The sequence below is a fragment of the Sardina pilchardus genome, chromosome 3 (genome assembly GCF_963854185.1).
Source record: "Sardina pilchardus chromosome 3, fSarPil1.1, whole genome shotgun sequence".
NCBI lineage: Eukaryota > Metazoa > Chordata > Actinopteri > Clupeiformes > Clupeidae > Sardina > Sardina pilchardus.
The window spans coordinates 30,720,074-30,740,787 of NC_084996.1; the positions used below are offsets into that span (position 1 = coordinate 30,720,074).

The window sequence follows — 20,714 nt, forward strand, 5'->3', positions numbered from 1 at the left end:
TCGGTTCTCTGATGAGCGTATACTCTACTGTGTCAGCCCTCCATCAACGCAGGTCAGTCAAGCCTCTCCTTTGGCTCTCCTTCCTTCCTCGATCCTCCGGCTTGTTCCCACTGATCTATAGAACAATGATGGGGCGGCAACAACGGGATAGTCTATCCGATGTTCTTTATAGATCAATGGGAACTAGCTGGAGGACCGAGGAGAGAGGTTGAGAAGGGGCCCCTGTCTCTGCTGAATTACTGAAGCTAAGCAGGTATGGGCTTGGTAAGTATTTGGATGGGAGACCTCCTTGGAAAATGAACTTGCTGCTGGAAGTGGTGTTGGTAGGTGGCACTCTTCCCTCTGGTCAAGATGTCAATCCCCATGTGCTGTGGCGGGGACACTGCAGTAGGAGATTCCATCCTTCTGATGAGATGTTAAACCGTCCTAACTCACTGCAGTCATTAAGGATCCCATGGTTACTTATTACACATAAACAAAGTAGGGGGTTTCTTGGGGTCCTGGCTAAATTCCCAACCTGGCCATTTAATCCCCCCAAGTGTAACTGGCTCATTCAGTCATTCATTCCCTCACTTTCCACCTCAAGCTGACAAGCCTTCTAGCGCATTAATAGGGGAATTCGACTTGATGTAGCCACCTGCAGATATCATAGGGGCAATTGCTCTGTCACTAGTTTGGAGTTTAACACGGTTTTAAACTCCAAAACCGTGTTAAACTCCAAACTAGTGACGGAGCAATTGCCCCAACATGAATGCCTTATGTGCTTATTTCTGAGATTCTGGTATGTTTTTAACCATGACGTATGCACAATTCTGGTTTGAAAACGTATCAGAATCTCAGAAATAATCACGTGATGCAGTCATGGCTGCAGAGGGCTACAGAATGTTGAATCCCCCATTGGCTCCCATGCATTACCCAGTGCTATACGTTGGTGGTGGTCAGTGATGATCCTCTTCACTGTAAAGCACTTGGGGTGCCTTGAAAAAGTGCTACATTATAGTCCGTTGTTGTTCATGTTTAATGAAATTGTTTATTGTTATTATTGTCACTTTGGACAAAAGCGTCTGCCATGAACCACAACTGTAACAATACATGCCAACCAGTGCTGGTGGTTAAATGGCCTAGAATTCTGAGACATCAACACACCATAACTGGAAATGCCAATACATAACAAAAACAATCTGCACTATAAGGCAATTCAATAATTTATTAATAAAGACGAGACACAAGTTTGAGATGAATGTTTAGCATTGGGGGGGAATACATAGTTCACAATACATCCATAGACTATATACAGTAGATCCTTCACACACCCCCGACTAAGGCACCATTTCCTGGGCTTCATATATCATAAAGACCTTCAGTCGTGACTTATAATACTCATTTCACCTGATTCAGAAGGCAAGGTGGAGAAGGCAGAGTCAATCAACAGTGTTAGCAGCATTCAGGAGAGTTCAAAAAGTCTATTGTGGAATGGCATAAGTGCGCTTGCATCTGTATGTGTGTGTGTGTGTGTGTGTGTGTGTGTGTGTGTGTGTGTGTGTGTGTGTGTGTGTGTGTGTGTGTGTGTGTGTGTGTGTGTGTGTGTGTGTGTGTGTGTGTGTGTGTGTGTGTGTGTGTGTGTGTGTGTGTGTGTGTGTGTGTTGGGGACAAATGAACTGAAAAATTCCAGTGTGTTACATTCCACAGTGTTTGTGTGTGTGTGTGTGTGTGTGTGTGTGTGTGTGTGTGTGTGTGTGTGTGTGTGTGTGTGTGTCCTTTCATTCTGGAGGAGACTGAAAGATTGAGATGACCGGATCCTCGTGGTTGGTGACCACCAGCACGCTGCGGAACTTGTCGAAGAGTGTCTTGAGCTGTGAGCGCCGCATGTTCTCGTTGTACATGATCTCCTCCAGGTGGTGGTGCCCTCGGAAGTAGTGAAGCAGCCTGTCAGGACCAAGCGACAGGAAGGACGTGTGAAATCAACCGCAGGAGACTTTAGAGGACAGCTGTCTCAGTCTATTAAAGCAACACTAAAGAGCTTTTTTGTACCTTAAAATAATGTTTCCAAAATCATTTCAGTGGTTCATCAACTCGTAACAGGGTGAACGGCACTTCTGCATTCGTTTTGTGGCCCTCTATCGCCTACAACCGCACTATGTAAGTTTACCAGATCGAGTGGTGAATCTGTAGTTTAATGGGGTGAGACATAAAAAACTAAAAATTTGACTTGCTTCGATGTCGCAATACAACATACTTTCTTAAAATCATTCAACATACTCCATATCGTTATTTGCTGGATAAACAAATAGTGTGCGTGTGACAGAGGAAAAGTGCTTTAGTGTTGCTTTAAAATCATATCATATATACTAGACATACAGGGTTCCCACTGTAAGTCAAATGCAAAATTCCATGACTTATTCCCTGACTCTCCCTGACAAAAAAACTGAATTTCTGTGACTTACTATGTAATGACTAGTGCAATATACCGACCAATGATTTCAGAGCACCCCAGCAGTGTTCAATAATCTTTTTAAGTAAAATAAAAAGGCACTGAACACCATTCTACACCAATTTTGGGGGAAAATATATTTGTATTATTAATATATTTTGGCAAGTACATTTTAAACTGCTACAACAAAATTCCATGACTTTGCCCCCAAAATGATAAAATTCCTCGACAAAATCTCTGGAATAGACGAATAGATGGAATAGATGGAATTTTCATGATCCATGACCCATGACGCCCTGAACACAATGTTTTGACACAGAGGTCAACATCTTGTTCTACCCATTACTTGATTTTCTAGAACTTGCTCTTCTAGTTGACACGTTCAGGGAACGCACCCCTGGATGAACAGCGTAAGGGCGAGAGGTTGGGAGGAGAGAGGTGATGGCGTTACCTGGCGAACATGCGCAGGTCCTCGGGGCTCTGGGCGGCAGGCACGCTGAGGATGCCCTGCCGCTCCTGCTCCGTCAGGCTGGCCAACAGCGTCTCCGTCATGCGCTTGTTGAGGGGCGAGTCGCTGCCGGGCAACAGCTCGGAGCTGGAGTTGTCCATGCTGGGGCTGGTGAGGGTCATGTCATCACTGCTCGCTACAGGAGGAGAGGAGAGTTGTGGAGAGTACTGCGTGTGATGGACAAAGTTTCACATACACTCACGGCCTGTGTATTTCCTAACTTCTGAGACCTGCAGCAGAGCAGTAGAGCACAGGCCCAGTGCCTAATTCAACCTTCCATAATTCAACCTTCAGATCACGTGATGTGAGTAAATGTATGTCAGTGTGACGACAAAGTTGAGTAACACAACTCTCAGCGCCTCATGTAGGACTACACTGTTAACAATCACTACTGCACAACAATCCTTTTGTGAACTAGCTTCAAGTAGAGTGGTTAGACAGTCCGTTAATGGAGCTCAGTATTTAGTCTATCTATCTATAGACACTTTCAACGGCATAAAACAAATGTATGCTCCTTAGACATTTTCGGTGGCATGGTTGAGCATTGCTAAAGTCCAGTTCATTTTCATTTCAAAGTATCTGCGTTGGTTTTGAACATTTCAACCAGACATCTTCTAAGAACAAATTGAAAGGGTCAATTCATAGCCTTGTAGTTCAGTGGTTAGTTTACATTTACATTAATTCATTTAGCAGACGTTTTCATCCAAAGCGATTTACAGCAAGAGAAAAACATTCGAGCTCCAGTACAGAGCTAGGAATTACTGCTGCATCTGTCAATGCTACTACTAGAGAATATAAGTATATGTATGTATATACTGTATACAGTATACAGTATATGTGTGTATATGATATATAGGAAGAATAGTTAGTTAGTTAGTTAGCTAGCTATTGATGGGGTCGTACTGGGGGAGCCGAAGCTGAGGGCGTTGGGCGTGCTGAGGCTTCGTCCCCCGAGCCGCGCAGCCAGGAGGGGCTCTTCGTCCTTCAGGCCGTTCTCCTCATCCTCAGTGGGGGGGACCAGCAGACAGCCGTAGGTGTGCAGCTGGATGAGCAGCCGACGCTGCAGCATCCACACCACCATCTGGATCAGCTGAGCCTGGAGGTGAGGGGTGGGGTGAGGGGAGGGGAGGTAAAGCAGACAGATGGGACAAGATGGAGGGAGACATGTCTTGGTTAGATGAGAGAGTAAATCTGGCGATGAGTTGTTGAGTGCATCTCCAGCTGACCCATACCAGGCTTGCTTTCCTCTGCTGACACTCCATGACAAAAACAACACTTGCTTCGCTTTTTAAGAATGTTTTGAATATACTGAACCAACCAACAAATACATGTAGCCACCTTGTTTTTCTCCAGATCATTTCAAGGTCAAACTTACTTTGTTAGGTCTCCAAAGGAGAAATGTGTTTCAGAGAAGGGTGAATGTGATTACATGATGAGGTTTATACCGAAAGATTCATTTAAATACATTACAGCAGATGCACTGTAGCCTTACCATGCCATTGTTACTGCTATTATATGATTGACTGAATGGACATTGGCCGCGTTTCTCAGATTCGTTAAGAAGCTTAGCAAGAGCTTCTTAACGAATCTGGGAAATGCAGCCATTATTGTTTATTTTCATTAGGTTATTGCTTGAATTGCCATTGTTCATTAATGCTATTCTCCATAATGTAGCCTGACCAACTTTTTAAATTGTTCACTGTTAAATTAATTATTGTCCTTATCATTTAGACACATTACAGCAGCTGTGTTTGCAACAGTGATACTGTCCATCAGGGATATCCCTGAACTGACCTCATGCATGGGGGCATCCAGAGGGTTCCTGAACTCAGACAGGGAGATGGGCAGAGAGAACTTGGCCAGCATGGAGGGAAGGTCGTGGCCAGGGAACTGCTGTGCAAACTGGTCAGCCAGAGGCGAGTAGCTGTGAGCAGAGGAGAGAGAGAGAGAGAAAGAGAGAGATTATGCTCTAATATGCAAAACATGCTTTGACAACACCATGTTTATTTGTCATGTCAATAAAGCCATTGAATTAAAAATCAAATTGAATTGAAAATTGAGAGAGAAAGAATGAGAGAGAAGAGAGAGAGAGAATGAGAGAGGAAAAGAGAGATAGAGGGGGGGAGGGGGGGGGGGTCACATTTGCCCCATTTTAGACTTTCAATGCTGCATCCCTATGTTCGGCCTGAACATACAGAAAGTAAATGCAGTATATGAAAGAAATATCAACGCTGATCAACAGTGTAACTCTAAATAGGACTACACCACCAGTCTATAAAATTCATATATTTACATTCACAATTTCTTTTTACACTTTATGAATGTATGGCATTGTTTCATTAATCTCAGTTAAGTAAAAGCTTAATAAAATCATGCAGTCTTATCAGACAGAGGAGCATACTCACAGGCGAATGTTGGCGTGTGGGGACAGCATATAGACATTGTTTTCACAGAGAGGATACACAATGATGGCCTTCCCCCAGTATACCAGATGTGCAGCTATCTGGAAGATCTAAAACGAAATAACACACAATTAGATTACATATTCAAATGTCTGTAATAAACTGCTGTTTCTACTCGATGCCCTGGAGTGTCCGTTTAATCTTCAAAGGTGCACTTACATGTTCTGCTGCATTTCATTTTTTTTTTTTTTTTTTTGCCCACTAGGTGGCAGTATCTGAGCAATCAATGAGAACTCCAGATCACATTTACACTACACAACTGGCACAGATGAGCATAATGATGCAATACCAGAAGGTATTGTAGCAACATATGTACAACATAATTGTTTTAAGACTTTATTTTTGCCTTATTTGGACAAGACCAATGAAGAGTTGGAGAGAGACTTGAGAGACAACTGAAATGAGTGGGAGAGAGACAGAGAGAGTGCGAGAAATGATTGCAGGTTGAATTCAAATCTAGGACCCCGTGGGCATTTGGACATGGCCATGAGTGCGATACTACTGTTTGTGCCACAGTCCCCCTAAATCACAGGTCAAATTGTATAACCACACAAATCAGTGTGTTCTAGTCCTTCACCTCTTAGCCTCAGCCTCGTCTGTTTAAAACTGCAATTCTATTTGCAACCTCTAGATGTCAGTGCAGCCCACACTTGAAAAGTCCCCATATTGCCTATACCATGGGTCTTCAACCGGGGGTCCGCGGAGGTACTGCAGGGGGTCCGCGAAAATATTTCGTCTGAAGCATTTTTTTCTCTTCCAAAAAATAACATTTGTCAAAGTTAACATAATGGTCAATGAAAATTGCTTCATATTCGTTTCTAAATAACACATTGTAGGCTACCCATGAATCATGCTTGTGATAATGTGATCCCTGTAACATTAGGCTACCCAATGGAACACTTTCTCCCCCGTGCGTTTAAGTTAAATAGCTTCGTTTTCAGCGGCATCTGACCATTAACAAACTCGTTCTTTTCATTCTGGGAGATAAATTACGTTTCGACTGTTTGATTCGTTTGCTTAATGTCGGGACTGATGGACCCTGAACTTTGCGGGGTAGCCTATTTATTCTGTGTGATGTTTTGCTTTGGTTTTTTTTTTTTTTTTAAATGAGAGTCTGCGGTCTTTGCACGTCAAGGCGTTCTGCGTGAATTCATTAATCCAACGTTCTCCGCGATGTCATACCATCAAAATGAAACGATAACGATAATCTTGTGTTTTTGTGTTTCCTTGTGTAAGACAAGTTATATTTACACAAGTTGAAGAGGCTCTCTGTCTGTATCAGGTTGAGCAAATGAAGCTTTGCCTGAATTTAGCTGAATTTATAGGCTACCACCAGAGAGGGTTAAAGCGGAGCTTCTCACACTTGAATATTAATTTCGCCAATGTGAATGTAACGGTAAACACAGCAACGTTGTATCTAAGACAGCTGCAATATAAGCGAAAATGATAGTAGCAGTGGTATAAACGGGATAATCAACTCCGCGCCGTGCGTTTATAGGAAAATAATGCACTGCAATAATGCCTGCGGCGTCGGGAGCTTATTAACACTTCGAACGTGCATTATTTTCCTAGAAACGCACGGCGCGACGTTGATTATCCCTTACATATCAACCTTAGTTGACCCTTGTGACATTCTATTATAGGGCGAGTTTATGCAACACTATGTAAAGAATTATCAGAAACGAGTTGTATAAAGCAGTTACCCCCCTGTTAATAATAACTTATGTTTAGAATGTGTGTGTGAGTGCGCGTACGTGCATGCATGTAGGCACTAATGACTGACGGTTCAAATGATAGGCATGATTTGAGGTGTGCCAGGTGTGGGGGTCCGTGCTCAGTCTCTCTCACAGCCAAGGGGTCCTTGGGCTGAAAAAGGTTGAAGACCCCTGGCCTATACATAAACTGACAGACCAATCCATTAGTTGCTAGAGTTCTTTGTTAAAGTCAACTGCTGGTTACCCAGCTAATATAAACATGTCTGTTCACCATAAGCCATTATTCCCAATGGATACAAAACAATGCTAATCACTTAAAATAAAATATATTACTAATTATTTCACCCAAATTACATTGTTAATGTTGAATAACAACTGACAATTCCTTTATAGTAAATTCCCTACTCTTTGCAAAGGTCTTACCCAGACCATGTGCCCTTACTCTTTTTTTCTTCCTGTCTGTTTTGAAAATAGCTCTTTGGTCGGTGCAAGCTGTGTATGAATGTGCTATAAAAAATAAATGTGTTACTTACATACTATATCAGTAGCAGATTGTTTTGAAATAACAACAAGTCAAATGAATGTAAATAAATCTAAATGATTAAATGTAAACATGCGTAAGCGTGCTGGCAGAGTAGTGAGAGCTCTGTGCACCTGTAGGAGGGCCAGGTCGGCGTCCTGAGCCAGCTGCTGGAGGTTCTTGACCGCGGAGCAGGTTTTGATGAGACGCACCAGAGCTGGGGAGCAGTCCAGGGGCAGCTGGGCCAACAGGGTCTTCTCATTGTCCAGCAGCAGCAGCGCATGGTACGGCCTGTAGAAAACACACACACACACGCACGCACGCACGCATCCACGCACGCACGCACCCACACACACACACACACACACACACACACGTACTACATGTCACTAATACAGACAACTCTTTCAAAGTTTTTTAATTATTATTATGCCACACTCACAGACACACATACACGCATGTACACACACACACACACACACACACACACACACACACACGCTGCACCGGTCCAACTGACCTGATGGCCTTGAGGCTGGTCTCCAGAGCCTCAGGTGGGATGTGGTTGCCCCCGACCCGGTGGATTTTATGAGGCAGACAGAAGCTCACCTCCAGCCAGTTATTGATATGCAGGCGGACCACACCTGTCGTACAGAGGCTGACAACCAAACCAGCGCAAAGTGGAGCTCTTAATGTTTAGGCTCTTTGTCCAAAGCAAAGTTTTTAAGCTGCAAACTGTTCTTAACAGACATATCAAACAAAGCATAAACATGTTTGCTAAAAAAATTAATAATAACAAAATGGAAATTAACAAAAAACATGCCATGCAATTAATCATAAAAATAATTAAGTAAGTATGTGACAACTGTAACCCAGTCATACCTGTCATAGGCCTCCTTTAGGTCTCTGGCTAGTTTGCACTTTGGAAGGATTTGCCTGAAGGGAGACTGTGGGGTCCCATCCGCTAAGGCACAAGTGAAAATAAACAGAGAGAATAAACTAGTTATTACAGATATCAATGACATTGATAGGGCAAACTCTACATGTGTATCTGTATGTGACTGTTTTCCCCACTACTTCTGTGTGTGTGTGTGTGTGTGTGTGAACTTGTGTGGGTGTGGGTGTGTTTGTAGTGGTGGTGTGTGTGTGACACTGTGTGTATGTGCGTACGTATGTGTGTGTACACGTGTGTACGCGTATGTGCGTGTACACGTGTGTGTGTGCACGTGTGTGTGTGTGTGTGTTTGTAGTGGTGTGGCCCAATGGCACTCACTCTCGGTCATGGTGGTGACCTCGTCCTGCACGGCCAGCATGAGCTTGGCCTCCCGGGTCAGGTACTGGCAGCGGCGCTCCTCGTGCTGCAGGGCGATGGCGATGCGCCGCGACAGGTTGTGCATGCAGCTGATGACCGACGGGTCGGCGTTGGCCTGTAGGGGGCAGCAAAAACCATCATTGTCCATTCCCCAAATTATAGTGTTAGCAAAATGGAATGAGTGACATTGGGCTGACAGTGCAGTTGGTAAAGGATGCCTTCACTTTTAGAATGCATCTTGTTCAATAAGCAATTATATTATATTATATTATACTATTAAGTTATGTTACACTATTACTTAGATTAAAAAAAAAAAAAAAAAAAAAAAAAAGATATCTTCAAAGTTTGGTTTCAAGTCAAAATATGAGTCTGGTATATTTTACTACCTTCACAAGACTACTAATAAGAAACAGGTAACATAAAGTTGCCCATTTTAATTTAAAACCTTTTTAGATTAACAACCATGACTAACTGTATTGGTATAAACACCTTTTTATTGTATTTATTTCATGGGGTTATACAATGTGAAATACATACATGAGACAACATTGTTTTCTGTTAAAACATGGGAGTTATACAACTACCTTTAGGGCAATAAGAAACACTTATTAACATCATTTTGATTAAATGTTTCTAATGAACAACACTAAAGCTATTGTAAGGGCTTGACTCCTTCCAACCAGCTGTAATATGCTGAGACGCATGGAGTATTTGTTTGATTTTCAAAAACAAAACAGTTAATAGCAAATAGGCTCCTACGCATCTGATTTAAAAAAAAAAAACTTTTTTTAAGATATAGATGCTTATGGTTTCAAACTATGGTTTCAGTGTCATATTTTGAGCATAGTATATCTAACCATCTTTACAAGACTATAAATAAGAAACTAAACAATAAAGATTCTGAATTAAAACTATATTCAAGTGACACATACTGTATGACACCTACTTCATATGTTAATGTGAAATTGTATTGTATTGGAGTATTTTCTATTGGAATGATTTTTTGTATGAAGGTATTTTTATTTACGATGCAGAATACATATGTGAGGCAACAATGCTTTCTGTTCAATCATGGGAGGTATACAACTATGAAACACTTCAGCATTTTGTCAGGTCAGTAACATAATTTTGAATGAAAAGTTTATTCTGTCATTAAAACTGTCAAAAGGTGTTACTTGTTCCAGTCAACACTTTTCTGCTGAGTCAAGCTGGTGCCCTTTGCCAGCGGATCAGGCAAAGCAGCAGGTGTGGCAGGAATGGCCAACATTCTCCAGAACATGACACAGCATTCTGGACTTGCCAGGCATGACTCAGCGCCTCAGGGGAGTTGGCCCACAGGGGGCAGCATGATTAAGCAGAGCCCAAAGCACCCGCCCCTGCCACCCCCCCATGACTGAGCAACTGGCACAGGCCTGATAGCCTTGCCACACCGACACCATTTCTACAGAAGTGCCCTCGCGCCACCCCAAACACAGCTGATCACTGGAACCCACCCAAGCTGTGACACTATTGTGTTTTGAGTCAGCAAAATGCTAATTTAGTGCCTATTTATAATGCATGAACACATACATTTCCTACTCAAAGTATTCAAACAATGATATTAACATTTTAAATGCTACTAAGACACATTTCCCCTTTTCAATTATGCATCTACAAAAATAGTCAAACAAATCAAGCATTGCTGAATAGTAACTATTACAATGTAGAATAATGCCAGATTTCCACATTTGTTTTTATGAGTTTGAAACAACTCTTTCTTGATAATGTATTTTAACTGCAAGGGGATCTTTGTTACGGGAGACACCAAGAATGTCAGCATTTTTTTTGTGATGAGCCCACTTTAGAGACATTAGAATAGACAGACTGTTAACTGCCCTGACGCAACAAACACCAACAAACACTACAGGTGCATCTAAGAAATGTAAATATTCTGGAAAGGTCCAGTGCTCTGCCTAAACTCTAAGAGATCAAAGGTTCAGTAAACCATTGTTGGTGTTTAATTAACTGATTAGAGCTCTACTCATATCAACATTTCTGTATTGTAAATTCTTTGTTGTAATTAATCTACTTCTTTATCCAGAGATACTGGATTTTTGTCAACCGTAATCATCAAGATTAAAACAAAACAAGAAAACAATTATTTAACTTTACGTGCAATGAAGTTAGATATATGAAAGTTTTGCTTTCGGAAATAAATTATGGGGAAGAAAAAAAAGAATTGCCATGATATTTTATATTATTTAGATGCACCTGCACATTATAAATGTAGGTGATAAGTTTCAATGATGGTTCATACCCTTAGTGCAAACACCACACTGAAGAGGATCATGGTGGGCATCTCCCTCTTTGGTGATGGGTCAGACTTAGACACCTGCAAACACCAGACATAACCATGGTGATTGTGTTCGCATGTGAAGAGGAAAGAGCAACAGAACAGGTTTGAATGTAACAAAACGTCGGATTCAACTCAATTAAAATATCAATTTACTGTTAATTAATGATCAGTTTCCCCATCGACTAGGTTCTCAAAACACTTAGTACAGTTAAAACAAGCAGACAGGTAACAGGTACAATGAAAATGAAGAGAGGAATTAAAATGTCAATATAAACAGTAACAAAATATATCAAATTAATCATAAATAAGAAATAAATGTAAAAACGATAAATAAATAAGTGTCAAATAGGCAATGAACAAAAATGGAAGGTGTATTATTGGAAAAAAAGAAATACTTTCAGTCTTTTTTCTAAAATGGGAAAACCTTTGAATTACTTAATGTGTATAATATACACATATACTCCTATGAACAAGTGTCCCCCTATTTATTTATTTTTTGAGCAGTGTATATTAAAGTGCTTCACTAATGTCTACCTGTTAATATGATTATTAACTATTTTGTCATTATACAACAATTACATTTACTCTTCTTTTTTTTTTTGCTCTTTTTAAAAAAAATATATATCGCAGAATTTAAGAGAACCAGTGAGAGGATTATCAGAATTTTGCATAACACCTATCAAGCTGCTTTGATCAACTGGCAGTGAATCAGCAAAAAGTATCTTTAATAAACATGCCTACTTTTTAATGTCATTCAGTTAAGGAAGTCAAAAGGGTACAGACCCTCAGTGAGAGCTTTAGGCATATTTTGACAGTCTGCATTTTTCTATTATTTGCTTGCAGATGCTATTTTCTTATTTAAATGTAGTATAATTGACATGGTTGTCTAAGTGGTGAGAAATGTATTGAACAACATCTTCAATCAAAACTTAATAAGAACTGCAATCAAAGCTTAAACATTTTGTCACGTGTATCATTGATAACTGGAGCTTTTTTTCCACCTGTTTTGTACATAATAGCAAAATAAAAAACAACTAATTTAATTTACAAGGAGCCCACTAGTGTTCTTTCTTTTCTCCACTAGATGGTGACATACACTTTTAAAGCAGTGTCCTCTCCTATCCACCCAGGGTTTACATTCTCTCCTTGCTTAAATGGGCCACAAACTATCAACTGCCAGTAGATATCATGGAGTGCTTGACTGACAGGCTTCTGCTAACTTTCACAAGGATGAAGGAGCTGTTTATTAGGTCATATAGTGCTAATTAAGACCTATGAGTGTGCGTTTTTCTAATATACAACAGTTTTTCCCCTTGATTGTTTTAGCAACGGGGGCAGGCCTGTCAGCAAATAACCTCCAAGCAACCTTCAAACAACCCTCGGCCCCAAAACATACTACCTTTTAGTAGTCAAAAACTGAATGTCAAAAGGTATTAAATTCAAATAAACTGACAGTTCACTGTAATAATATCTCTATTAACCTCTACACAATGTTGCTTATCATAAAACTTTACAATGCAACATTAAACAAGAGAGACAGGAATACTGCTAGGATAGTCTTCTGTCTTACTCTTACAATGACTTACAGGACCCTATGCATTATTATACCACATCCTTATAAACACAGCCTTTGTGTGATGAATGGAGGTGCAAATAATCTCCTGTCCTTTCTTTGGTTATAGCCCATGATTCACACTGTAGGTTATCACAGTGACATGCGAAATATTCCCCCCCCCCCCCCCCCCAAAATTATGTGCATCACCTACAGAACCCTCAAAGGATCATGATTTTTATTATTTTTAGAGCTCCTTTTCCATTTCCTTGCAATATTTGCTTGTTTCCTTACAATACTTTTGACTTTTTGCGAGGGAATGCTCAACTATTAGGAGGTAACACAAACTTGAACAGCAGCAATCGGGGAGGGTTTAGGTGCCTTGCTCAAGGGCACTTCAGCCATGGACTGGTCGGGGATCGAACCGGCGACCCATACAAGCTCGAAAGCCCTAATCCACAGGTGTCAAACTCAATGCGGCCCGCCACATCATTTCATATGGCCCGCGAGGGCTTACAGGGTCTGATACAGTATGTGGCCCGCGAGAGCTCTAAAGGTCTGATACAGTTTTTGCGTATAGGCAATACACTGCAATACAATGCAGGCACGTGAGACTGACAGGGAGGCAACATCAACCACCTTCCTCTATGATCAGTGTAACTGGCTACATCGGATGTGATAGCAACGCGAACGTGTGAAAACAAAATAGACCAGTATTCTACTTTACACTATTCAACTATTTTAGCAAACGGAGCGCCTAAATTACGCGCTCGGTTTAGCCTGCCTGTGAAACGCATGATTGTTTGAAGTGCGTGTGGTTCTTTGAGAGGGGAATCGATGTAAGTTACTTTGATTTCAATTGGTAGTTGTAAACTACGTGATACGTTTACATCTACGTTTAAAAAGCATACAACATTGTGTGTAGTCCTATCCAAAAAATCCAGCTTCAAAACCTTGCTAATCGAGCAAATGACTGTTTGGCCAAAAGTGAGCCAATTCCGACCTAGAAAAGGTGCATTCAGATCAGGCAAGCATAGGTAGGCTAGAAGTTTGTTGTAATCCTGTAAACGAGCAACGTAGAATCCACACAACACCTTTCAACTTCAAAGAAAAAGTCCACCGGGACCATTCGCTTCTACTGTATGTGAATAGAACGGTGTAGTGATGCACTTTTTGACATGTCAGTTTGTTTGCATCACTGGCTAGATGTAAAACTGCATTTCGTTACTGGTATTTCGCTTGTGCAATGACAGTTAAGTTGAATATACTCGAATCTAAAAAAAAAAAATCCATGGCATGACTTCTTCCTGACTGACCAGTGACCCTCATTGAAAAGTCAAACTGTATGAAACTGACAGAGGTTTTTGTTTTGTTTTTACAAACATAACAATAATAAAAAGAACATGTCATGCTGATACCTTTTGCTCTTCTCGATTTTAGGGAAGTTTTATACCGATGCTAAAGATTTTGTGGCTGGTGCTACAAATCTTATGGTTACATCTGGCCCTTTGAGGGCAACCATTGTGCTGATGTGGCCCTCGGTGAAAATGAGTTTGACACCCCTGCCCTAATCAGTAGGCCATGGCTGCCCCATAAAACCATTGTGCGCTGTCCAATGTTACAACTGCGCTATAGAATTGGTCAACACCACCACAACTGACTAAACTGACACAGCAGTGCAACAATTCCATTCAATGTTAAAACTGGAATGGATAATTAAGCAATAAAAATGGAGAATCAGGAAAAAGTCTTACTGACATGAAGCAATGTGAATTAGTTGGAATTTGCTTTTTGTACGTTCTCACAAATAGGCTATATTTCAGTGCGATCTGTGATTCTATCCCTATACCATCCACTATCTGAGGAAATTCAGCAAAAAAGAACCCTCTTCATAGTAGCTTTGTGCTTAATGTTATTGCGCTTAAAAAACTCAGGTGTTCGATACACAGAAGGGTATGCACATGGGAAACATACACCGTGCTAACTAGTGACACAATCTTTTGCAATACCAAAACATGAACTTCCCCTTAAAATATTTAAGAGTAAAGGCCCGTTCACACCAAGAACGATAACGATAACGATAACTGTAAATAAATATCGCTCTCGTTAATATGAATGACATCAATGACATGAACTATAACGATAACGACATGAAGAACGATATTGTTGTTGATCACTTTCAGAGCGATTTTGAGAACGATAAACAGCTAACAGCCAATCAGAACCCATAATATTCTAGCCATCACATTCATTAACATGAGGAGAGACTTTTCTTATCGTTGGCCAGTGTGGACGCTTTTATCGTTATGGTTATAGTTATCGTTATCGTTCTTGGCGTGAACGGCCCTTAAGACAGGTGCATGATATCATACTATGAAAGGTATTGGCATAGTAGCAGGAAATGTGACATTTTTGCTTAGCACCAAAGCAGAGATAATGAAAATGGCCGGGTTTCCCAGATTCGTTAAGAAGCTCTTAAGTGCTAAGAACTTCTTAGGAGCGCTCTAAGAACGTTCTAAGAACGCTCCTAAGAACATTCTAAGAACGCTCCTAAGAACGTTCTAAGAACGCTCCTAAGAGGTTCTTAGCTCTTAAGAGCTTCTTAACGAATCTGGGAGACCCGGCCAATGAAGACGTATGATGCTCTTACCTGAATGGTGTGTGGAGACTGCAGCAGGGTCGGGTGGCCCACAAAGCGCACGTTGTCGATCTTCAGCTCGAATTTCTTCCCACACATATCAGACTTGGTAGCCAAGATAGTGGCAAGAATAATATCAGAGAACCTACCCGGGGGATAAATAAAAACAATAACGAATACACAAAAAGTATCCAACACAGGGAGGAGGGGAGGGGATGGAGGGGAGGGGGGGGGGGGGTTATTGGGTTTTGGTAGGTGATAATTTGTTGAGGAATCTTGGATTGGCTTACAGGTATCTACGCTACTCAGTCACATGATCTAGAGGTCAAAGGGTATTGGAGGAGTCGGGATGTCAGGAAGGGTGAATGATTTGGGTCATGTCTGTGGTCTGAGCTTGGGGCGGAGTCAAGAGGAGTTCGGATTTTTCAAGAGGAGAGAGGCTGTGGCCGACCGCCGCCACCGTCGGGCAGGAAGAGCAGAGACCTTTGGTTTGAAGGGAGGGAACAGACTCATGCTGAAACTCATGCTGAAAAACACCACGTCTACCATCCAATGGCAAGCCAGGAGCCAAATTAACATGTGCCATCCCCCCAAAAGAGGCCCGTAAATGGCAAGACTCGCTGTCCGAATTAAACAGCATTAACCTCAATCAGTGATAAGTCTGAGGGGATTTACCCGTGAGAAATTAACAGGAAGAAAAAGAAAAGCCAAGAAATGTGTTTGGTGAAAGGGACATTTATGAACAGTTTCAGACATGTGCTTTACAGTACAGCCTCAGTCAAGCCATTCTTTAGAAAACTGAACAGTGATATGGCAGTCCTCATCAGAATACTTTTTTTTTTTTTTTTTTTTAAAGATCACTCTTGATTGGACATCAATATAGAGATCATCACAGGTTGTGGATATCAGGCCACAATTAACAGACACTTGCTCATAATTAGTCTGCGCGAGCATTAAAACACCATTTGATGCAGCATTTACCCAAAAAGTGTGATTCATAGCAAAAAAAACAACAACAAAAAAGTGATTCACCAGGGAGACCTTAGGGTTGAGGCTGGCGTGCGCATATATATATATACAACTGAGATATATATGCAAGAGTGAGAGGGAAGAGAGGAATATGAAGGTAGGGTGTTCTAGAAAAAAAGGAGAAGTGGTTTAGAATGAGTTGTGGTCTTACCCTGCTACCAACTGTTCATCAGTTAGAGGAGTTTGTTCTCTGAAATGGGGGTTGGGCCATACAAAAGAAACAAAAGCAAACAAAAAGAAAATATGCAGACATTTTTGACAAGAGTGCATGGCAAAACACAAAACAAGACAAATGTAAATTAGCAGTTCACTCAAGGGTGACTTGAATGAATGGGGGAGCCACACAAAACCGATATCCTAGGGTTATTTCTGTTAGTATTTATGGTTAATGTCCACAAGTACATACGTATACGTATATTAGTGTTCTTTACGTTTCTGCAAATGTGAGCTTGAACGTCATCACCAGCTGTGAAAACCTGAGGGCACTGGAGTGTCTGGGGGTTACAACTTACTCTAAATACAGTAGACTCATTTTCTAAAGGGAACAAAAACTAAACACTAAAACGTCCCTTACTCGCTTAAAGGATGTCAAAATGATGACACTACACAACCCTATGTAAAACATTTCTCAATATAAAGCAACCAAGCTCAATTTGACAAAGTTTAAATAGAAAAGCTTTGTGTGTGACACGTCTCATGATAATAACGATGATGATGATGATGATGATGATGGTCACTTACATGTGCCTCCACATCCTGAATCCAGTCACACTACACACACTACAATATGACATGACATATGTGCTTCTACTGATACAAAATTACGGTCACGACTCAGGACATAAAAGTCAGTGGAGTAGTGAACCCCAGATACGGAATATAAAACGCTGTTTTGATTTTCAATATATAAAATATATATTTTAGCCTTCCATAGTGACACTGGGTGCGCCAGTATGAATCCTTTCAAATATTCATTGTTAAAGCAGAGCCTAATATTTTGAAAATAACATAAAGAATGGTAAATGCAAGCCATATGAATGAAAAACACATTCACAAATAAACAAAAGAGGAGCAACAGACTTGGCCACAGACACACACATACACACACACACACACACACACACACACACACACTGAGGTTCCTGCTACAGGGTACACACAGCCATGACGACACTCAACCTTTCAACAATAAAACTGCAAGGGGTGGTAGGGTATCCTCAGTATCAATATGGTCTCCCTCAAATATACTGTGTAAAGTATAGAGTATGAAGCATAGAGTTACTCTAAACGGTCGTTGGAAATATACTTATGAACCAAATGCAGTCTGTTTACGTTGAAAACATTAGGCCATCCTCCACCTGAAACGGCTTGGGGGGTAAATGTGTCCACAAAGGTCTGAACAATAATTATCAATGACCCATGGCATTACTGTAAGAAACTTTCTAGTCATTCAGAAATTCACAACAGACCAACACTACACTAAATGTATCAGCCTAACTGCCTATCATAACATGCCTATTAGTTATGCATAATATTTACATGATCAATTTCATTAGCATTATATCAATAGATTGAGTGTCATAATACCTTGAATCACCATCTTGATCATCTACGACATCGCCTGCTGTGTTTAGGGCATAGGGACTTCGCTGTTTATCTTCAGACAATAAAAAAGTATAATCAGTCAATAATAGCCTAAATAATGCTCAATCACAAACGTCAACATGACGAATGAGCAACATTGCCAAAGGATGAAAGAGCAAATTTTCACTTTGCAACATATGGACTAGGCTTTTAATGGGCCTATGCCCTGGTACCTCCTTACTTACTGGGCTGGTACCTCTATTAACCGTATCCCTTATTTATAACGATAGTTGTGTGTTTAACTAATTCCCAAGAGACTTACTTGCTGATGATGATGTGTTTTCGGACACTCTCTGGAAAGGGTATCGAAACAGCAATTTGTTTCCACGGCTGCCAGAACTCACAAGAATGACACTTATGGGGCTTGTCCTATCGCCACTTACAACTGTGTTGCGTTCTGTCTGTTTAAAGGCAGATTTGTGATCTGCTGTGTAATCCATTGATGGAGACGCTGGCTTGAACATGGCTAACTGGATTAATAATGGGCAAATGTTGCACTGATCTCTTCTGGGATGAAGTCACATGCTTGTCCCCACACTACTGATTTTGTTTACATTGGATTGTGAGATTGAAGTTCCTTTAGCAAAGCCAGCAAGCTTTCGTCAGAAAGTCTAATACGAAAAGACCACTTATAGGCCTATAATCCAGAACTGTGATCCAGATCCACACTTTTACTGGGTTCCCTAGATGTCTGACAGCAAGTGTTAAAAACAGCTACTTAGCTATATTTAGCCATCAGACATTACTTGACCGAGACCCCACAAATTAAATGCAGTGAGGTGACCGTTGCTTAAAATAGTTTGCATATGCTTTGCACCAAAGAACAATCATAATTCGTATGCAACCAAAATATTCAGTACATGTACTTTACTTTATTGCTTACTACCGAAACAGCGACAGTGTTGTCTTCGATTGCTCGTCGCACAGTTTGTGCTACTCTATGAGGCTACCGGAATTTTTCAGGAAACACGGAATGCTTTGTTGGGTTCCGCACGACTAAAAATTAAGCCCAGAGACGAGACACCTTTACCTACCCCGCACTAAGACAAAGAACAAAGGTATGCTATTCAAATTATCTGAAGAAAAAAAATAGAATCAATCGTTTAGCTGAAACATTGACTTTATGCAGATAAAATTCGGTCCGTTCATTAAATAAACCCGTGTAGATGCAAAGGGTGTAATGGTTCCATTAGGATATGGGAAGTGTAGATAAATTCTAAAAAATAAAGTAGTGCGCTCATTTTAAGAAATTGTGCTCCCCTTTTCATTTTGAAAAATGAGCGCACAATTCAGTTAAACGTGAGCATATTTTAGCCAACTTAATCTCGTAAAATGAGCACACAATATAGTAAAACGAGCACACTAGGCCTATTCAAATATAAATAGGGTATTTATCTATATACTGTAGGCTATTTATATAAAGGTCTTTGCATTTGTATATATATATATATATATACATAAAGTCATGGCTGAAATTGTTGGCACCCATGCTAAAGTTGACTAAAAGAGGAATATAAAATTAATATTTTGGAAATTGATTTCAATTGCTTAAGTAATAAAATGAGGAAAGATTCAACCTTTAAGGACACCAATTTTCTTTGTGAGTGAATAATGTATCATAAATAAATAAATGTTCTTCCCAAAATACTGGGGTCAAAAACATTGGCACCCCTATGTAACCCAATGGGAATTGAACACCTAGGGTTAACATAGGGGCAGGCAGTTTTTTATTTTTAAAGGCCACTTATTTCATGGATTCAGGATAAGTACCTTTGACCTTTGGACCTTTGACCTTTGGAACTAAAATAGCCCCACATCATCACACACCCTTCACCCTTCCTATACCTATAGACTGGCATGGTGTTTTGTTTGGTTTTGTTCAGTAAGTTAGCCTATTAGCTGGTTTGACTGGCATTGAGCTCAAACAGATGATTTTATATTACTCTGGCATGGGTGCACTGCCAACAATTTCAGCCATGACTGTATACACACTCACATATAGCCTATAATATCCATACATAGATTGTATGAGAAACCCAGAAGCTGGAACTGTTATAAACCTCTCTGCACCAGGACTAAGCCAATTTCAGTGGCAAGGCCTGCAACAAATAGGCCTACAATGTATAACTATTTTCCAGTTATAAAGCCAACATCATTCTGATTTTAATACTGCTCTGTTAGATAAAGTCTTCAAGAGGTCTACTGTCACCAAACAAGCCATACCTTATGGTTCCTCTTTTATGTTAGAAATAAACTATACACCATCTGATGATAAGGCAAGATATTTCAGACTCTGTTACAAGTTAGTTTTCTATAGTCTGGGACCTTAAGAAAGAAAACAAGAAGTCCGCACACCAGAATATGCTCCTCGATTTTTTTTAAGTGTAAATCACCACTTGTAAAGTTTCAGGCCCTATAGCTCTTCATCAGACATGGATGGGCTAGGGCCCCGAAACATTACACGTGGTGATTTACCATTAAAACACCTGAGGAGTATATTTTGGTGTGCGGACTTCTTGTTCTCTTTCCTCTGTCCAGCACGCGTGCGTGTGGTACTCTTCTGCATGG

General features: G+C 40.6%; 1 protein-coding gene across 2 annotated transcripts; it reads right to left on the reverse strand.

Moving 5' to 3' along the window:
* Positions 1-1,058: 1,058 nt before the first annotated feature.
* On the reverse strand, positions 1,059-20,514 carry nprl3 (NPR3-like, GATOR1 complex subunit). 2 transcript variants are annotated; one of them, XM_062532806.1, is made up of 14 exons: positions 18,409-20,514; positions 18,090-18,159; positions 16,654-16,692; positions 15,486-15,618; positions 11,245-11,319; positions 8,910-9,063; positions 8,519-8,600; positions 8,157-8,294; positions 7,771-7,927; positions 5,345-5,451; positions 4,734-4,863; positions 3,843-4,035; positions 2,883-3,075; positions 1,059-1,926 (listed from the first exon to the last, which is right to left on the reverse strand). In XM_062532806.1, the coding sequence occupies exons 1-14, from the start codon at positions 18,608-18,610 to the stop codon at positions 1,761-1,763; spliced, it is 1,839 nt and encodes a 612-aa protein (XP_062388790.1). In that variant the 5' UTR covers positions 18,611-20,514; the 3' UTR covers positions 1,059-1,760. The 2 variants fall into 2 exon arrangements, with proteins under 2 accessions (XP_062388790.1, XP_062388791.1); XM_062532807.1 differs by lacking the exon at positions 16,654-16,692 and having other exon boundaries at positions 18,409-20,513.
* Positions 20,515-20,714: the final 200 nt, after the last annotated feature.